Here is a 21,668-nt window from a genome sequence, read left to right as displayed (position 1 = left end):
ACACTGTTACAAATATGCGCCACACTGTAAACCCAAACCCAACAAGAATGACAAACACATTTCGGAAGAACATCCGCACCGTAACACAACATAAACACAACAGAACGAATACCCAGAACCCCTTGCAGCACTAACTCTTCCGGGACACTACAATATACACCCCCCCCAAACCCCCTACGCCCCCCACCTCAACCCCGCCACTCCCAACCCCGCCCACCTCAACCTCCTCATGCTCTCTCAGGGAGAGCATGTCCCAATATATCGGTATCGGTTGATATCGGAATCGGTAATTAAGAGTTGGACAATATCGGATATCGGCAAAAAAGCCATTATCGGACATCTCTACGCCCAACTGCAGAAGAGAAAGAAGAAAAGGTGAGCACAGCGAAACTAGCATGTCGCGAGTCCGGCGATGCTGTGTACATGCGATCACGTCTGCGCTGAGCAGATGCGCACAGGGTTGATATAGCGTCTGCATGATCTGTTGACAACAATGTTTCTTTTCCCCAAATCTTACTCTATTTATCCGCTTTTTTATGGATTTATTTTACGAGCAAAATGAGAAGGACGGGGTTGGAATTAGAGATTTCCGATAATGGCTTTTTTGCCGTTATCCGATATTGTCCAACTCTTAATTACCGATTCCGATATCAACCGATACCGATACGTACAGTGGTGGAATTAACACATTATTATGCCTAATGTTGTTGTGATGCCCCGCTGGATGCATTAAACAATGTAACAAGGTTTTCCAAAATAAATCAACTCAAGTTATGGAAAAAAATGCCAACATGGCACTGCCATATTTATTATTGAAGTCACAAAGTGCATTATTTTTTTTAACATGCCTCAAAACAGCAGCTTGGAATTTGGGACATGCTCTCCCTGAGAGAGCATGAGGAGGTTGAGGTGGCCAGGGTTGGGGAGGGGGGGGTTAGGGGGTTAGGGGGGGGTGTATATTGTAGCGTCCCGGAAGAGTTAGTGCTGCAAGGGGTTCTGGGTATTTGTTTTGTTGTGTTTATGTTGTGTTACGGTGCGGATGTTCTCCCGAAATGTGTTTGTCATTCTTGTTTGGTGTGGGTTCACAGTGTGGCGCATATTTGTAACAGTGTTAAAGTTGTTTATACGTCACCCTCAGTGTGACCTGTATGGCTGTTGACCAAGTATGCCTTGCATTCACTTGTGTGTGTGAAAAGTCGTAGATATTATGTGACTGGGCCGGCACGCAAAGGCAGTGCCTTTAAGGCTTATTGGCACTCTGTACTTCTCCCTACGGCCGTGTACACAACGGCGTTTTAAAAAGTCATACATTTTACTTTTTGAAACCGATATCGATAATTTCCGATATCACATTTTAAAGCATTTATCGGACGATAACATCGGCAGTCCGATATTATCGGACATCTGTAGTTGAAATCCATATTCGCACGTGTGCTACTTTTTTTAGTTTTTCTCGCCTCACAATCTATTTATAGTCACGAGTAAATTGGTCGCACTGTACAGCTCTGCTGCTGATGAATGCCACCTGTGCCCAATTGCTCCACTGCCAGTGCCAAGCCTAACTGCAGAGAAAAAAGTTAAGGCAAGCACAGCAGAACAACATGGTAGAAGGAGAATGTAACAGTTGTCAACTTTTGAAACGTCACATTTTTATCAGACTTTTTAGCCGACACTCCGTGATACCTCCTGTTTCCTGCTTGCTTCACCTCTCAACTCTCCCTCCACGTTCTGTTTGCACGTCCAGTTTGCAGGTTTTTCCTCCGAGTCGCTGTGCGAGAGAGTGATGGATGCTCAAAGCGTCGTCCTGGTGACAGCAGGTAAGGGAGCCACGGCGCCACACTGCAAAAAATAAAATCTCGGTGGGTCGTATGGTTGGGATATAAACAAAAAACATTTGGACATTTAGGGCAGACAACAGATATAATATGTATGTGAATATGATGTAATGGATAGGAATGTCTGATGCTGGATGCCAATAAAAATAAAATGAAAAAAAAAAAAAAAAAAGGAATGTAAGTAAGATGAAATATCTCAAATAAGGGTAATATTTGCTTATTTTCTGTCTGATAAGATAATTATTCTCACTAAGCAGATTTTATGTTAGTGTTTTACTTGTTTTAAGCGTTTTGGTCCTAAATGATGTCAGTAAGATATTACAGCTTGTTGCTGAGATTTGATGAGCTATATTGAGTAAAACATGCTTGAAACTAGAATATCAAGTGTTGCAAAGCTGTGTCATCAACACTCACAAGTATAAAACTACTTTTTTAAAGTCATCATTTCTTATTTCAAGCATGAAATAAAAAATCATGACTTTGACACAATTGTGTCTCATAATTAAAACAGATGACAGCCAAATGGACTTTGCTGTTTTATTTTCAATGAAACAATAGAACATACGTACTCATATAGTAGTACAGTTGGAACAATACAGTAAACTGACAGTTAATATTTAAACATTTAACATGTGACTGTCGTAGAATTTCTGACCTTTTGACCTATATTACTTGTCTATTAAGAATGTCCGCTCATTTTCAATTCTCTTCTATTTTGTGCCATTGAATGGACCAGTTGTGGGACAAAGGTGAATATGGAGTTATGCCAACCTGTCTACAGAATGTTTAGATTTTCCAAATATGACTAAGAGATACAAAGTTGTTTTGGAACAGACAAACCAAAACAAAACAATCATGACGCACTAGCTAAAAACAGTGACGCACAAGAGACATATAAAAAATGGCAGAAGACCGGAACTCGACAGTGATTTTGGCTTGTGTGTGTCTTGTGTGCTCTGGAGTACATGTGGTCTGTCTGCACGGCCAACTTAATTCAACCTGCACTTCTGATAATGGGTAAATACATTTGTTGTACTAAACTACTTTTGTTGCCTGTTTAAGCTTCGGACAATCCACTACATGACATTTGTAACTATTTTGAACAGAAATAGTTCATGCACATTCAGATAAATTCTTCAAAATTACAATAACAATTTTTTTGGAGCGCATGTCATTATGTCAAGATAATGGCACTAGCATTTACTTCATTTAAGAATATTTTTCAACATATTGAGAAAAAAGGTCTCATATTTGTTTTTTCTACCAAGAAAAGTGCACTTGTTATTAGTGAGAATATACTTATTTTAAGGTATTTTTGGGTTCATTGAGGTTAGCTCATTTTACTTGTTTTGGAAAGTCTTGACAAGCCAAATTTTCTTGTTGTATTGGCAGATAATTTTGCTTAGTTCTAGTAAAATGCCCCTAACAATTTTTTTTTTCTTGTGTTTGAACACTGACTTTTTGCAGTGCACAGCCTTTGCTCAATACTTTGTTGATGATCTTTTGGCAGCTATTTCAGCCTCAAGTCTTTATAAATACGATGCCACAAGCTTAGCACACCTATTTTTGGGCAGTTGACCCATTCCTCTTTGCAGCACCTCTCGAAGACGAATTTTCTTGTTCTATTGGCAGATAATTTTGCTTAGTTCAAGTAAAATGCCCCCAACTTTTGTATTTTTTTTTGTTTGTTTTTGAACACTGACTTTTTGCAGTGTAGTGACTTTTTTTTGGTAAAAACCTAAAAAAGAAAATACGTAGCAACCCCCTAAGACAAGTACTTAGCCAGGGGTGGTCCCCACATCTCCGGTCCCCTCCAAGGTTTCTCATTGTCCCATTGGGTTGAGTTTTTCCTTGCCCTGATGTGGGATCTGAGCCGAGGACGTGCAGCCCTTTGAGACACTCGTGATTGAGGGCTATATAAGTAAACATTGACTTATTAACAAAGGGAAAACCTTGTCGGCATTTATGCACTTGAATAATGTGTTGGTGCGCTCTCCTGCGTCTTACCTGTGTGTGTCTCTCTGCTCTGTCTCTTTGTGCCGCACAGATGGTGTTTACAGAGGAGACAAGCTAATCAACCTGAAACAGATAGCAGACGAGGCGCTGGAGAAGTGCAGGGGAAAGTACGCTCTCTCTCCCCAACACACACACACTGAATCCGGACACGCTTACGCCTGATGGCGGTAATGGCCTCTGAGTCACCACATACACTTTACTATCAAGGACATGGCGGAAACATGTTCTGGGTTGCCGGGTGACGTAGATGCACTAGTTCAGTGGATAAGAGCTGCGCAGAACAGGAAAAAAGTTTGGACTCTAGAAAGAGGTTCTGCAGCCTCCGTAGCAGAACTTTCAGGTTCTGTAACAGCTTCTTCCCTCAAGCCGTAAGACTCTTGAACGCATCACAATAATCCCCTCAATTCCCCCCAAAAATGGATTAACTCGCTGGAATATAAAGACGATATAACATACATCCATAAACATGGATGCATATGCAAAAGTGCAATATATATTTATCTGTACAGTAATCTATTTATTTATATCTGCACCTTATTGATTTTTTATCCTGCACTACCATGAGCTAATGCAACGAAATTTCGTTCTTATCTGTACTGTAAAGTTGAAATTTCAATGACAATAAAAAGGAAGTCTATGTCTAAGTCTAAAGAGTGAGAGATGCTCAAAAAACACTCGCAAGCCAAGTTCACGTCACTCCCCAGAACTAAATTGTCGGTTGATATCCTGTTTGTGGACAAAGTCATGGCATTTTAGGTCAGGCTGATCAATTAACTAAATTTTTTAGAGATAAAACTTTTAAATCAGTCACCAAAAAGGAAATACAAGCTGTTTGAGCCCACTGTAACAAGCCAGCTATTTTGACTACCACAATCACCCAGTGTTGTATAATTGCAACCATTATATAACAAGCTCTAAATGAAATTTGATGCATCTGTTCCACAATAACTACATATGTACATGCTCTAGACATTGTAATAACAACCAAAAAAAATGTAAAAGACATTTTACTTACTGGAATCTGATGAATCCAGTCCAATGAAACAAATAGATGTTGTTCGAATGAAACCTTGAGAGGTTGTGTGAGTTCATGGCCAGAAGGCGTGACTTATAAACAAATGTACAATCCAATAGCCTTGTGAGACTGAACAATAGGACCCAATGACTATGTAAATGTGGTAAAAAAAAATATATATATATATATATACACTACCGTTCAAAAGTTTGGGGTCACATTGAAATGTCCTTATTTTTGAAGGAAAAGCACTGTACTTTTCAATGAAGATAACTTTAAACTAGTCTTAACTTTAAAGACATACACTCTATACATTGCTAATGTGGTAAATGACTATTCTAGCTGCAAATGTCTGGTTTTTGGTGCAATATCTACATAGGTGTATAGAGGCCCATTTCCAGCAACTATCACTCCAGTGTTCTAATGGTACAATGTGTTTGCTCATTGGCTCAGAAGGCTAATTGATGATTAGAAAACCCTTGTGCAATCATGTTCACACATCTGAAAACACTTTAGCTCGTTACAGAAGCTACAAAACTGACCTTCTTTTGAGCAGATTGAGTTTCTGGAGCATCACATTTGTGGGGTCAATTAAACGCTCAAAATGGCCAGAAAAAGAGAACTTTCATCTGAAACTCCACAGTCTATTCTTGTTCTTAGAAATGAAGGCTATTCCACAAAATTGTTTGTACAACAAGGGGTGTTACAGGGTTAAGAGCTGTGCTAAACAGTGGGTTTATATTCTTAAATCAGTGGGTCTATATTCTTAAATTAAGTACATTTTTAAATGGGAGACCGGGCTTTCTGCTCCGCCGCTCCCAGTCTGTGGAACACTCTCCCTGACCACCTGAGGGCACCACAGACTGTGGATGCTTTAAAAAAGGCTTAAAAACCCTTCTTTTTTAAAAAAGCCTTTTTTTTTTTTAGATATATGCATACTAGTTTTAGCTATTTGGCTGTTCTAGTTTTTATTTTTATTTATTTATTATTATCTATTTTTATTTTTTATTTTTTTAATACACTGTAGCACTTTGAGGTTTTTTACTCAGTGTAAAGTGCTTTTTACAAATAAAATCTATTATTATTATTATTAAATGCTAGTGCCATTATCTTGACATAATGATATGCACTTGGCATAATGATTTTTTTTTCATGCTTGAAGTAAGAAATAATTACTTTGAAAAAAGTAGTTTTATACTTGTGAGTGTTGATGACACAGCTTTGCAACAGTTGATATTCTAGTTTCAAGCATGTTTTACTCAATATAGGTCATCAAATCTCAGCAACAAGCTGTAATATCTTACTGACATCATTTAGGACCAAAACCCTTAAAACAAGTAAAAGACTCTAACGTAAAATCTGCTTAGTGAGAAGAATGATCTTATCAGACAGAAAATAAGCAAATATCAGCCTTTTTTGAGATATTTCATCTTACTTAGATTTCAGTTTTTGCAGTGCAGGGCTGGTGGGCGCAGCATCACCACTCTTTTACCCCTACCCAATCTGTAAGAGCTAAAGACAGTAAGGCTGAATTTTCATTAAAAGAGTCAGAGAGGTATTCATTTACTGTGTATTTCTTTCTTACAGAGCGTCGTCTAGTGTCACTAAATGTTTGGTGGTCAAGCACCATGCACGGAGGACGAAGGGAGGAGCAGCATGCAACAAACTGCAGGTATGCAAAGAGGCAAATGGATATTTGTCCATTGGAAGAGAAAAAGGCACATTTGGTGCACCTGCACAATCCAATGAGACGAAATACAAGAGCTGTATCAGAAACTCTGCCTTTACAAAGACACACATTGCCAACTGGGAAGAGCATTTACACTCTAAGTCAGGGGTCGGCAACCCAACATGTTGAAAGAGCCACATAGGACCAAAAATACAAAAAACTAATCTGTTTGGAGCCGCAAAAAATGATAAGCGTTGTAATGAAGGCAACACATGATGTGTCTATATTAGTTATATTAGCCTACTATGAAAATGACTGTGTCGCAGACTGGCTTAGAATGGTAAAAGGTATAGATGAGTAGGGATGATGTTTGATAAGAAATTATGGAGTTCGAGCCTATTATCGAATCCTCTTATCGAACCGATTCCTTATCGATTCTCTTATCGAGTCCAGATAGGTTGTTGTATATGGAAAAAAACACACAATATTTGGTTGAACAAAAGCTCACTTTTGTTGTATAAGAAAAAAATAAAATCTAATAAATAAATAAAAAAAATTGACTGTTACCCACCTAAAAAAATAAAATAAAATAAATAAATATTGACTGTTGTTACCCAAAGTATATTAAGTGGGATTTTTCAGAAAAACAAATATATACAGTAACACAAAAACAAGCTGTCTCTGTGATCACTATAGGTGTATAAATAATAATATAGTGTTAAATAAAATCAGTACCTTCATTGCTGCTCCATTGTTTTTCCTGATTTCCTTATCTGCGCCTAATGACTGAGCTACGTGACGTAAATTCTTGTGATGTCTCAAGGGGCATTCTGGTCGGGACGGGATTCGTTCCGAGGGATTCGAATAAAGAACCAACTCTTTTTCTTTACTATAGTGGTCTCGATAACGGGTACCGGTTCTCAAAAAGGGATTCGAGTCTGAGGACTCGGTTCTTTTCTTATCGAACAACCGGGAAAACCGGTTTCGAGTATCATCCCTATAGATGAGTGTGTCCAAGTTTGTCACGTGGGGGGGGGGGGGGGGACTTATTAGTGAGAATATGCTTATTTTAAGGTATTTTTGGGTTCATTGAGGTTAGCTAATTTGAATGGTTTTGGAAAGTCTTGACAAGCCAAATGTTCTTGTTCTATTGGCAGATAATTTTGCTTGGTTCAAATAAAATACCCCTCATTTTTGTATTTTTTTTCTTGTTTTTGAACACTGACTTTTTGCAGTGTACATGTAAACAAAACGGTGAGTTCAAGGACTGCCAAAATTGGGAGGACAAAACGGCGCACGCCAAATACTCTCATCAGTGAAGCATGTTTAATACAAACAGTGAGATTTCTAACAATTTAAAAGGTTTGTCATTATTGTCCTCCTACGGAAACCATATTAAAACAAAAAATATATTTTTCCCCCTCATTTTTTTCCATTTTCATACATTTTTGAAAAAGCTCCAGGGAGCCACTCGGGCGGCACTAAAGAGCCGCATGCGGCCCAAGAGCCGCGGGTTTGCCGACCCTGCTCTAAGTTGTAGTCACTGCCTTTGTGTCCTTGGGCAAGACATCTCACCCACCTTGCCTCCAGTGCCACCCACACTGCTATATGACTGTGAAAGAGTGTGTGGTGGTGGCCACAGAGGCCATTAACTTGAATTAGCAGCCATGTTATGTGTATAATAGACTGTATTTATGTTATTCACATGTGAATAATGCTGTACAATAGACTGTATTTATGTTATTCACATGTGAATAATGCTGTATAATAGACTGTATTTATATTATTCACATGTGAATAATGCTGTATAATAGACTGTATTTATATTATTCACATGTGAATAATGCAGTATAATAGACTGTATTTATGTTATTCACATGTGAATAATGCTGTATAATAGACTGTATTTATGTTATTCACATGTGAATAATGCTGTATAGTAGACTGTATTTATGTTATTCACATGTGAATAATGCTGTATAATTGACTGTATTTATGTTATTCACATGTGAATAATGCTGTATAATAGACTGTATTTATGTTATTCACATGTGAATAATGCTGTATAATAGACTGTATTTATGTTATTCACATGTGAATAATGCCGTATAATAGACTGTATTTATGTTATTCACATGTGAATAATGCTGTATAATTGACTGTATTTATGTTATTCACATGTGAATAATGCTGTATAATAGACTGTTTTTATGTTATTCACATGTGAATAATGCTGTATAATAAACTGTGTTTACATTATTCACATGTGAATAATGCTGTATAATAGACTGTATTTATGTTATTCACATGTGAATAATGCTGTATAATAGACTGTATTTATATTATTCACATGTGAATAATGCTGTATAATAGACTGTGTTTATATTATTCACATGTGAATAATGCTGTATAATAGACTGTATTTATGTTATTCACACGTGAATAATGCTGTATAATAGACTGTGTTTATGTTATTCACATGTGAATAATGCTGTATAATAGACTGTATTTATATTATTCACATGTGAATAATGCTGTATAGTAGACTGTATTTATGTTATTCACATGTGAATAATGCTGTATAATTGACTGTATTTATGTTATTCACATGTGAATAATGCTGTATAATAGACTGTATTTATGTTATTCACACGTGAATAATGCTGTATAATAGACTGTATTTATGTTATTCACATGTGAATAATGCTGTATAATAGACTGTATTTATGTTATTCACATGTGAATAATGCTGTATAATAGACTGTATTTATGTTATTCACATGTGAATAATGCCGTATAATAGACTGTATTTATGTTATTCACATGTGAATAATGCTGTATAATAGACTGTATTTATGTTATTCACATGTGAATAATGCTGTATAATAGACTGTATTTATATTATTCACATGTGAATAATGCTGTATAATAGACTGTATTTGTGTTATTCACATGTGAATAATGCTGTATAATAGACTGTATTTATGTTATTCACATGTAAATAATGCTGTATAATAGACTGTATTTATATTATTCACATGTGAATAATGCTGTATAATAGACTGTATTTATGTTATTCACATGTGAATAATGCTGTATAATAGACTGTATTTATGTTATTCACATGTGAATAATGCTGTATAATAGACTGTATTTATATTATTCACATGTGAATAATTCTGTATAATAGACTGTATTTATGTTATTCACATGTGAATGCTGTATAATAGACTGTATTTATGTTATTCACATGTGAATAATTCTGTATAATAGACTGCATTTATGTTATTCACATGTGAATAATGCTGTATAGTAGACTGTATTTATGTTATTCACATGTGAATAATGCTGTATAATTGACTGTATTTATGTTATTCACATGTGAATAATGCTGTATAATAGACTGTATTTATGTTATTCACATGTGAATAATGCTGTAAAATAGACTGTATTTATGTTATTCACATGTGAATAATGCTGTATAATAGACTGTATTTATGTTATTCACATGTGAATAATGCTGTATAATAGACTATTTATATTATTCACATGTGAATAATGCTGTATAATAGACTGTATTTATGTTATTCACATGTGAATAATGCTGTATAATAGACTGTATTTATGTTATTCACATGTGAATAATGCTGTAAAATAGACTGTATTTATGTTATTCACATGTGAATAATGCTGTATAATAGACTGTATTTATGTTATTCACATGTGAATAATGCTGTATAATAGACTGTATTTATGTTATTCACATGTGAATAATGCTGTATAATAGACTGTATTTATGTTATTCACATGTGAATAATGCTGTATAATAGACTATTTATATTATTCACATGTGAATAATGCTGTATAATAGACTGTATTTATGTTATTCACATGTGAATAATGCTGTATAATAGACTGTATTTATGTTATTCACATGTGAATAATGCTGTATAATAGACTGTATTTATGTTATTCACATGTGAATAATGCTGTAAAATAGACTGTATTTATGTTATTCACATGTGAATAATGCTGTATAATAGACTGTATTTATGTTATTCACATGTGAATAATGCTGTATAATAGACTATTTATATTATTCACATGTGAATAATGCTGTATAATAGACTGTATTTATGTTATTCACATGTGAATAATGCTGTATAATAGACTGTATTTATGTTATTCACATGTGAATAATGCTGTAAAATAGACTGTATTTATGTTATTCACATGTGAATAATGCTGTATAATAGACTGTATTTATGTTATTCACATGTGAATAATGCTGTATAATAGACTATTTATATTATTCACATGTGAATAATGCTGTATAATAGACTGTATTTATGTTATTCACATGTGAATAATGCTGTATAATAGACTGTATTTATGTTATTCACATGTGAATAATGCTGTAAAATAGACTGTATTTATGTTATTCACATGTGAATAATGCTGTATAATAGACTGTATTTATGTTATTCACATGTGAATAATGCTGTATAATAGACTGTATTTATGTTATTCACATGTGAATAATGCTGTATAATAGACTGTATTTATGTTATTCACATGTGAATAATGCTGTATGATAGACTGTATTTATGTTATTCACATGTGAATAATGCTGTATAATAGACTGTATTTATATTATTCACATGTAAAAATACCTAAATGTTTATTGTCTAATGTGAGCGAACTGTGGTGGTGAATTTCCCCCAGGGATCAATAAAGTACTTTCTATTCTATTCTATTCTATTCAAATCAGACACCCTGGAACGTAGATTGCGACGTATGGTGGGACGAGGCGATAAGAGGTTCGCCCGAGGACTGTGAGCCCGAGTGGATGGACGCAGAGGACCCGCTGTTCATCCTCTACACCAGCGGCTCCACGGGAAAACCCAAGGTGGCAGCCCTTATGTTTTTATGTGCTGGTACATAATCCGGACCTCGCACCCTTATTTGCTGTGTGCGGCATAGGGCGTTCTCCACACGGGTGCCGGGTACCTGCTCTACACCTCGCTGACCTTCAAGTACGTCTTTGACCACCGCCATGATGACGTGTACTGGTGCACCGCAGACATCGGCTGGATCACCGGCCACTCGTACATCACTTACGGCCCCCTGGCTAACGGTGCCACTAGCGTCCTCGTGAGTGGACCCCCCCAAAAAAGAAGGCTTGTGTTTAGAGATGTCTGATAATATCGGCCGATAAATGCTTAAAACGTAATATCGGAAATGATCGGTATCGGTTTCTAAAAGTAAAATGAATGACTTTTTAAAACGCAGCTGTACGGAGGGGTACATATCCGGTAAAACACGGACATAGGGAGCAGTACAGAGCAGTTGCGTCTCCCAGTCAGCAGCCCCTCCCCTCACCCCACTCCCACACACAACACAGGAGTTGACGACTGCAGCATGAGACTGCGAGCGCAGCATAACAACAACAAGAGTGTGTTGTTGCCGGTGCTGTAGCCGTGGCTAACAAGCCAGCTCGCTCGGTGACTGACTAACGACACCATGTCTATGGTTTGGGATTATTTTAAAGTGTGTCTGACGGATAAAAAACTGGCAATTTGCAATGGCTGCAAAAAGTTGGCTATGCGAGGAGGAACCAAGTCGTCTTCCTTTAATACGAGCAATTAGATCTCCCACCTCTTCAAGAATCATAATGAGATACACGATGAATACAAGCGGAAGATGGATGTGAGCCCAGTTTATAATTCCCTGTTATACAGTATACCAGGCAGTCTTGCACTAAAGGAGGACTATGTTATTGTTTACTTTATTACTCTAGTATACTCTGGACTGAAGCTGTGTGCCTTCATTGTTTTTGTAACTGTTGTTTTAAAGCAGGGGTCACCAACGCGGTGCCCGCGGGCACCAGTTAGCCCGTAAGGACCAGATGAGTAGCCCGCTGGCCTGTTCTAAAAATAGCTCAAATAGCATGTGAGCTGCCTCTATTTTTTAAATTGTATTTATTTACTAGCAAGCTGGTCTCGCTTTGCTCTACATTTTGAATTCTAAGAGAGACAAAACTCAAATAGAATTTGAAAATCCAAGAAAATATTTTAAAGACTTGGTCTTCACTTGTTTAAATAAATTCTTTAATTTTTTTACTTTGCTTCTTATAACTTTCAGAAAGACAATTTTAGAGAAAAAATACAACCTTAAAAATTATTTTAGGATTTTTAAACACATATACCTATTTACCTTTTAAATTTCTTCCTCTTCTTTCCTGACAATTTAAATCAATGTTCAAGTAAATTAATTTTTTTATTGTAAAGAATAATAAATACATTTTAATTTAATTCTTCATTTCAGCATCTGTTTTTTGACGAAGAATATTTGTGAAATATTTCTTCAAACTTATTATGATTAAAATTCAAAAAAATTATTCTGGCAAATCTAGAAAATCTGTAGAATCAAATTTAAATCTTATTTCAAAGTATTTTGAATTTCTTTTAAAATTTTTGTTCTGGAAAATCTAGAAGAAATAATGATTTGTTAGAAATATAGCTTGGTCCAATTTGTTATACATTGTAACAAAGTGCAGATTGGATTTTAACCTATTTGAAACATGTCATCAAAATTCTAAAATTAATCTTAATCAGGAAAAATGACTAATGATGTTCCATAAATACTTTTTTTAATTTTTTCAAAAAGATTCGAATTAGCTAGTTTTTCTCTTCTTTTTTTCGGTTGAATTTTGAATTTTAAAGAGTCGAAATTGAAGATAAACTATGTTTCAAAATTTAATTGTCATTTTTTTCGTGTTTTGTCCTCTTTTAAACCGTTCAATTAAGTGTAAATATCATTAATTATTAATAATAACATAGAGTTAAAGGTAAATTGAGCAAATTGGCTATTTCTAGCAATTTATTGAAGTGTGTATCAAACTGGTGGCCCTTCGCATTAATCACTACCCAAGAAGTAGCTCTTGCTTTCAAAAAGGTTGGTGACCCCTGCTTTAAAGCATGTTTTTTTTTTAAATGCACTTTGTGAAAGTCAAAGTATAGTATTTCCCATAGTTGTAGTGGGTATCAGGATTATCTCAGGGAGAGCATGTCCCAAATTCCAAGCTGCTGTTTTGAGGCATGTTCAAAAAAATAATGCACTTTGTGACTTCAATAATCATAATTAAAGCTGCAAGCAGCGATGGACGGGACCGACTTTGAGGGCTCATAAAATCCAAACCGGAGCAGTAATTAAAACTCTTTCATCAACTTTTAATCAGAAGGGTTCAATCTCTCTCCTGTGCTAATTTGAAGCCGACACGACAAACGCGCTCAGAGGAGATAATGTTTGAAAAAAGGTGACTGTTTTTACACAACTTTTGTTTTGAAGGGGGAATTGCAAACTTCCTGTTGATTTTTGCTGGGGGTTGTCAGTGTATGAAATCTAGGTCTAAGTGAGACCTACATAGAGGTTTTTGTTTCATGTCTCTACGACATTCCTACTGGAAGTTACAGATAGTTTTGTCTGTGTTTTCTTCCTAGGGGGCGCTAGAGCGCAATTTTGAGTTTTGGGGTGTGGTTTTTTTGATTAGATCGCAATTTTCGCCAGTCCTGATGTGTGTCCAATTTGGTGAGTTTTGAAGCATGTTAAGGGGGTCAAATTACAGCTCAAAGAGGCGGCGGTATAATAATAAAACGCTAGAAATACAATAGGGTCCTCTGTCCCAAAGGGACTCTGTCCCTAACTAGTCAATGTTTGATGACTCAGAACAGAGGCTGAGCATTTTTAACTGCCATACAAGTGTAACCAATTAAAACCAATATACTATAAAACTGCTCAGGTTTGGTTGGCTCAAAGCCTTGGTTCTGCATTATCTTCTATAAATCCGTAAAAATCACCTAAATAAAACCAAAATAAAATAAAACTACTCACCTTATGGTGACCCAGAACGTATGTAGGTTAAGCCGTTTTAGCTGTCATAGAAAGGTAAAATCAACAAAATAAAAATAAAATCGAATTAAAATACCCACCTTCTGATGAACTTGAATTGATTAACGTGGACCGACTTAAACAAGTTGAAAAACTTATTTGGGTGTTACCATTTAGTGGTCAATTGTACGGAATATGTACTGTACTGTGCAGTCTACTAATAAAAGTCTCAATCAATCAATCAAACCTAGAACACAGGTGTCAAACTCAAGGCCCGGGGGCCTGATGTGGCCCGCTACTTCATTTTATTTGGCCCTCGAGAGCCTGGAAATAATATGTATCAATAAAGTACTGTAAGGTTTCTTACTAAATGTATTATTTCTTTCTATTTTGGGAGAAAAAAAATATTTGTACTCCATGTAATCGCAAATTATGTTAACTTAAATATTGTCTAATTATGCAAAAATATATTATCAAGCATTTCGAACCATTTTTAAATAGAAATAAATACTAATAATAACAATTTCCAAGCAAGTTATCCATCAAATTGCGCAATGTAAAAGTTGCAATAGATTTCATGGTAAAATTGTGAAATTTACTGTGGTTTTTACAGTATTTTTCTCTTAATGAAAATGTTGTTACTTTTTTTAACTGTAATAAACTGTGGTACCGTTTTGGCATTTACTGTAATACACCGAAAAATCTACAGTTTTTGATTTGCGATAAAAAAAAACCCAAAGAAAACTGTCAGCTCAGGTGCCAAAATTTTACTGTAAAATTGCCCTTTTTGTATTTACAGTAAAAAAAAAAACAAATGTGAATTTTACAGTAAAATTCTGGCAACTGAGCTGCCTTTTTTTTAACCATAAAAACAGCAGTACTGTTTTTCCATTTACAGTAATATACACTGAATGTGGAAGTGAAATTATTGCAAATTACCATATTTTTTTTACATTTAAGTTGAAAAAAAATCTACTTATAAAATGCATTAAAAAATGGTGTAATACTAGTATTCACTGTTAGAAGCGGGCCTCTGGGGCCAAACATAACTACGATGTGGCCCTCAGTGGAAAACGACTTTGACACATCTGACCTAGAACATGGCCAAGCATTTTTAAACATCATACAAGCATACATTAAACCAAAATAGAATAAAACTACCTAAAGTTTTTATGCATCGGATCAATATTTTTAATTATCATACAAGTGTTTTCTTCCTAGGGGGCGCTAGAGCGCAATTTTGAGTTTTGGGGTTTGGTTTTTTGATTAGATCGCAGTTTTCGCCAGTCCTGATTAGAGATGTCCGGCCGATATATGCGTTAAAATGTAATATCGGAAATTATCGGTATCGTTTTTTTTATTATCGGTATCGTTTTTGTTTTTTTTTGTTTTGTTTTTTTCAATTATTTTTTTATTAAATCAACATAAAAAACACAAGATACACTTACAATTAGTGCACCAATCCAAAAAACCTCCCTCCCCCATTTACACTCATTCACACAAAAGGGTTGTTTCTTTCTGTTATTAATATTCTGCTTCCTACATTATATATCAATATATATCAATACAGTCTGCAAGGGATACAGTCCGTAAGCACACATGATTGTGCGTGCTGCTGCTCCACTAATAGTACTAACCTTTAACACTTCATTTTACTCATTTTCATTCATTACTAGTTTCTATGTAACTGTTTTTATATTGTTTTACTTTCTTTTTTATTCAAGAAAATGTTTTTAATTTATTTATATTATTTTACTAATTTTTTTTAAAAGTACCTTATCTTCACCATACCTGGTTGTCCAAATTAGGCATAATAATGTGTTAATTCCACGACTGCATATATCGGTTGATATCGGTATCGGTTGATATCTGTATCGGCAATTAAAGAGTTGGACAATATCGGAATATCGGATATTGCCAAAAAGCCATTATCGGACATCCCTAGTCCTGATGTGTGTGTCTAATTTGGTGAGTTTTGAAGCATGTTAAGGGGGTCAAATTACAGCTCATATAATAGGTATAGTATAATAGGGTCCTCTGTCCCAAAGGGACTCGGTCCCTAAATATGGCAGTGCCATGTTGGCATTTTTTTGCATAACTTGAGTTGATTTATTTTGGAAAACCTTGTTACATTGTTTAATGCATCCACCGGGGCATCACAACAAAATGAGGCATAATAATGTGTTCATTCCACGACTGTATATATCGGAATCGAGTTGGACAATATCGAAATATCGGCCATTATCGGACATCTCTACTTGTGTTTGATGTGTACTGTTTTGTTCACGCTGAGCCGCACCTCGCAGTTCGAGGGGATCCCGGTGTATCCTCACGTGGGCCGCTACTGGGAGATCATTGAGAAGTACCAAGTCAGCAAGTTCTACACGGCCCCCACCGCCATACGCCTGCTCATGAAGTTTGGGCGTGAGCCGCTGCAGAAGTAAGACCTTTCTAGTCCGTCCATGTGTAGCAAGAACAACGTGTGTGGTTGTAGACGACCACCATGTATCCCGAGGACACCCACTTGATTTTCTCATCAGCACAATTTAAAACGGCTAATTCACTGCTTGACAACTATTGTTTGTAAATGTACAAGTGTAGTCCATGTCAAGCGCCACCTACCTCCTACACCAGGTTTGACCTCTCCAGCCTGAAGATTGTGGGTACCGTGGGCGAGCCCATCAACTCGGAGGCGTGGCACTGGTTCCACGAAGAGGTCGGTCAGGGAAGGTGTCCCGTGGTGGACACTTTCTGGCAGACAGAGACGGTAAAAAGACAGGTTGACGATCAGTTAAGGGTATAACTATGTCACACTGGTGTTAGCCACTAGAGGGAGCACTTTTCTCTTAAGTTGCTTGCTTATCTTTACTGTACAAAGCAGTGTTTTTCAACCTTTTTTGAGCCAAGGCACATTTTGATTGACATTGAAAACCACCAGCAGAAATCATTAAAAAACGAAACTCAGTTGACAGTAAAAAGTCGTTGTCGCAATTGTTGGATATGACTTTAAACCATAACCAAGCATGCATCACTATAGCTCTTGTCTCAAAGTAGGTGTACTGTCACCACCTGTCACATCACACCCTGACTTATTTGGAGTTTTTTGCTGTTTTCCTGTGTGTAGTGTTTTACTTCTTGTCTTGCGCTCCTATTTTGGGGGCTTTTTCTCTTTTTTTGGTATTTTCCTGTAGCAGTTTCATGTCTTCCTTTGAGTGATATTCCCCGCATCTACTTTGTTTTAGCAATCAAGGAGATTTCAGTTGTTTTTATCCTTCTTTGTGGGGACATTGTTGATTGTCATGTCATGTTCGGATGTACTTTGTGGACGCCGTCTTTGCTCCACAGTAAGTCTTTGCTGTCGTCCAGCATTCTCTTTTTGTTTACTTTGTAGCCAGTTCAGTCTTAGTTTTTGTTCTGCATAGCCTTCCCTAAGCTTCAATGCCTTTTCTTAGTGGCACTCACCTTTTGTTTATTTTTGGTTTAAGCATTACACACCTTTTTACTTCCACACTGCCTACCGCTGTTTCCGACATCTACAAAGCAATTAGCTACCGGCTGCCACCTACTGATATGGAAGAGTATTACATGGTTACTCTGCCGAGCTCTAGACAGCACCGACACTCAACAACAACACATCATTTGCAGACTATAATTACTGCTTTGCAAAAAATATTTGTAACCCAAATAGATGGATGGAGGTGAAATGATATAAACTCCCACGGCACACCAGACTGTATCTCACGGCACACTAGTGTGCCGCAGCACAGCAGTTGAAAAACACTGGTATAAAGAGCGTGGTTCTAAACCTGCTCCATGTGTTAAGTGCTTTGAAATACCTCTTTGATTTGAATTAAATTGAATTTTGACAATCACTAATCTGCAAAAATCCTCATATCATATGAACTCAATGGCATTCATGTTGGGCTACTTTTTGTCTCTGCAGGGAGGTCACGTTCTGACCCCTTTACCTGCCGCCACGCCCCTGAAACCCGGCTCGGCTGTAAGTGACCTCTTCAATTCCTGACACAGCCGTATTAAAGGGGAACTGCACTTTTTGTGGGGAAATTTGCTTATCATTCACGATCCTTATGTAAGACAAGAACACGTACAGTACAGGCCAAAAGTTTGGACACACCTTCTCCTCATTCAATGCGTTTTCTTTATTTTCATGACTATTTACATTGTAGATTGTCACTGAAGGCATCAAAACTATGAATTAATTTCCCATGTGGAGTTATGTACTTAACAAAAAAAAGTGAAATAACTAGAGATGTCCGATAATATCGGTCTGCCGATATTATCGGCCGATAAATGCTTTAAAATGTAATATTGGAAATTATCAGAATCGGTTTCAAAAAGTAAAATGTATGACTTTTTAAAACGCTGCTTTACGGAGTGGTACACGCACGTAGGGTGAAGTACAGAGCGCCAATAAGCTTTTCACACACACAAGTGAATGCAATGCATACTTGGTCAACAGCCATACAGGTCACACTGAGGGTAGCCGTATAAACAACTTTAACACTGTTACAAATATGCGCCACACGGTGAACCCACACCAAACAAGAATGACAAACACATTTCGGGAGAACATCCGCACCGTAACACAACATAAACACAACAGAACAAATACCCAGAACCCCTTGCAGCACTAACTCTTCCGGGACGCTACAATATACACCCCCGCCCACCTCCACCTCCTCATGCTCTCTCAGGGAGAGCGTGTCCCAAATTCCAAGCTGCTGTTTAGAGGCATGTTAAAAGAAATAATGCACTTTGTGACTTCAATAATAAATATGGCAGTGCCATGTTGGCATTTTTTTCCCATAACTTGAGTTGATTTATTTTGGAAAACCTTGTTACATTGTTTAATGCATCCAGCGGGGCATCACAACAAAATTAAGTATAATAATGTGTTAATTCCACGACTGTATATATCGGTATCGGTTGATATCGGAATCGGTAATTAAGAGTTGGACAATATCGGATATCGGCAAAAAAGCCATTATCGGACATCTCTAGGTGGAATAGACGCAATGACATTATGGCACTCATTGGCTCTATTGTAAGCTGACTTTTATTTACGAGTTAGAATGCATTTACAGCCCTTTGAGACACTTGTGAATTAGGGCTATATAAATAAACATTGATTGATTGATTGATTGATTGATTGATTAAAAAAAGACTTATGTGCTCTTGTAAATTGTAGGCAAAATAAATAAAAAAAAGTCCAGTCCCCTTTTAAACTCTCATGTCATTTTTAATAGAGGTCGCCATACCTAAATCTAGGCTAAGTGCGTAGCATGGCTATCTTGTAATAGAAGGATTACCGGGTCGATCCTGGTCTAGAGAGCTCATGTTGAACCATGGCGAACGTGGACCCCGACTAAACAAGTTGAAAAACTTATTGGGGTGTTACCATTTATTTATTTATATATATTATTTATGTATTTTGTATACATATTTATATATTATTTACACTACCGTTCAAAAGTTTGGGGTCACATTGAAATGTCCTTATTTTTGAAGGAAAAGCACTGTACTTTTCAATGAAGATAACTTGAAACTAATCTTAACTTGAAAGAAATACACTCTATACATTGCTAATGTGGTAAATGACTATTCTAGCTGCAAATGTCTGCTTTTTGGTGCAATATCTACATAGGTGTATAGAGGCCCATTTCCAGCAACTATCACTCCAGTGTTCTAATGGTACAATGTGTTTGCTCATTGGCTCAGAAGGCTAATTGATGATTAGAAAACCCTTGTGCAATCATGTTCACACATCTGAAAACAGTTTGACCGTCCTTTGAGCAGATTGAGTTTCTGGAGCATCACATTTGTGGGGTCAATTAAACGCTCAAAATGGCCAGAAAAAGAGAACTTTCATCTGAAACTCCACAGTCTATTCTTGTTCTTAGAAATGAAGGCTATTCCACAAAATTGTTTGGGTGACCCCAAACTTTTGAACGGTAGTGTACATATATATCTATTTATTTATATATGCACATTATTGCTTTTTTATCCTGCACTACCATGAGCTTATGTAACGAAATTTCGTTCTTATCTGTGCTGTAAAGTTCAAATTTGAACGACAATAAAAAGGAAGTCGAAGTCTAGTGTTCAATTGTACGGAATATGTACTGTACTGTGCAATCTACTAATAAAAGTCTCAATCAATCAATCAATCAATCAAATTGAGGTGTCCCTGAGCAAGACACTGAACCCCTAATTGCTCCTGATGGGTCGTGGTTAGCTGCCTTGCATGGCAGCATTCCGCCATCAGTGTGTGAATGTGCGTATGAATGGGTGAATGTGATGTACAATGTAACACGTTTTGGGTATCATTCTAGGTATATTAAAGCAGTATAAAAAGACAGAACATTTACCATTTAAATCTGTTGAAGAGAAGACCTTGTGTGACTTCAATCTAAGTATGTTTGGTTTTCCAGACGTTTCCCTTCTTTGGCGTAGAGCCCAGCATCCTCAATGAGCACGGCGAGGAACTGGAGGGCGAGGCCGAGGGCTACCTTGTAAGTTATAGCACACAAAAATATTATATTAATACATTTGTTACATCTATAATATACACTGTACAAGCAGGGTTTTCAAGCTTGCTTTCATTGAAGGCTGCCCTCAGAGAGACACTTTTAACGGTGAATATGTATAATGTATGATTCCCTCATGAGATTATTGCACAATTGCCTATGCATTTGATGAATATATTGTACAAAAGGAGGCTAACGTACTTTGAAATCATAAGTCAGCGCGACAAACACGTATTTAAAGGTGCCATATGTAGTAATGTGGCCATGAATGGTACTGCAATCACGGTCAAAATTCTGTAGTCCCCTCCCACTCTCCATGACTGAGGTTGCCAGATACGCAGCCGAAACTGAATCCTACTCCAAGGAACTTCAAATGGCAATAGAGGAGTCCGACGCTGTAGGTTTCACTTGTTTGTGTTTCTTGCAAGTAGGGATGATACTCGAAACCGGTTTTCCCGGCTGTTTGATAAGAAAAGAACCGAGTCCTCGGACTCGAATCCCTTTTTGAGAACCGGTACCCGTTATCGAGACCACTATAGTAAAGGAAAAGAGTTGATTCTTTATTCGAATCCCGTCCCGACCAGAAATGCTCCGTGGGACATCACAAGAAATGACGTCACGTAGCTCAGTCATTAGGCGCAGATAGCGAAAGCAGGAAAACAATGGACGGGAAAAAGCGCTCCAAGGTGTAATAA

General features: G+C 36.7%; 1 protein-coding gene and 1 long non-coding RNA gene across 2 annotated transcripts in view; one reads left to right on the top strand and one right to left on the bottom strand.

The window, feature by feature from the left end:
• acss2l (acyl-CoA synthetase short chain family member 2 like) overlaps nucleotides 1-21,668 on the top strand; it is a 46,291-nt gene that overhangs the window by 16,304 nt on the left and 8,319 nt on the right. The window contains exons 5-13 of the mRNA XM_062023289.1: nucleotides 1,745-1,817; nucleotides 3,883-3,958; nucleotides 6,454-6,538; nucleotides 11,307-11,444; nucleotides 11,519-11,689; nucleotides 16,732-16,865; nucleotides 17,060-17,192; nucleotides 18,369-18,425; nucleotides 20,878-20,958. Coding sequence (XP_061879273.1) covers nucleotides 1,745-1,817; nucleotides 3,883-3,958; nucleotides 6,454-6,538; nucleotides 11,307-11,444; nucleotides 11,519-11,689; nucleotides 16,732-16,865; nucleotides 17,060-17,192; nucleotides 18,369-18,425; nucleotides 20,878-20,958 — 948 coding nt within the window. The remainder of the gene's footprint in view (nucleotides 1-1,744; nucleotides 1,818-3,882; nucleotides 3,959-6,453; nucleotides 6,539-11,306; nucleotides 11,445-11,518; nucleotides 11,690-16,731; nucleotides 16,866-17,059; nucleotides 17,193-18,368; nucleotides 18,426-20,877; nucleotides 20,959-21,668) is intronic.
• Nucleotides 1,536-21,248, bottom strand: LOC133631175 (uncharacterized). The gene is made up of 3 exons (XR_009821413.1): nucleotides 20,815-21,248; nucleotides 17,048-17,176; nucleotides 1,536-1,839 (listed from the first exon to the last, which is right to left on the bottom strand). It is a non-coding gene; the product is annotated as an uncharacterized LOC133631175 (long non-coding RNA).

Source organism: Entelurus aequoreus, linkage group LG16, assembly GCF_033978785.1.
Source record: "Entelurus aequoreus isolate RoL-2023_Sb linkage group LG16, RoL_Eaeq_v1.1, whole genome shotgun sequence".
In the NCBI taxonomy this organism is placed as follows: domain Eukaryota; kingdom Metazoa; phylum Chordata; class Actinopteri; order Syngnathiformes; family Syngnathidae; genus Entelurus; species Entelurus aequoreus.
Note: the sequence above shows the minus strand (reverse complement) of the source record. Positions and strands in the feature narration are given on the sequence as shown.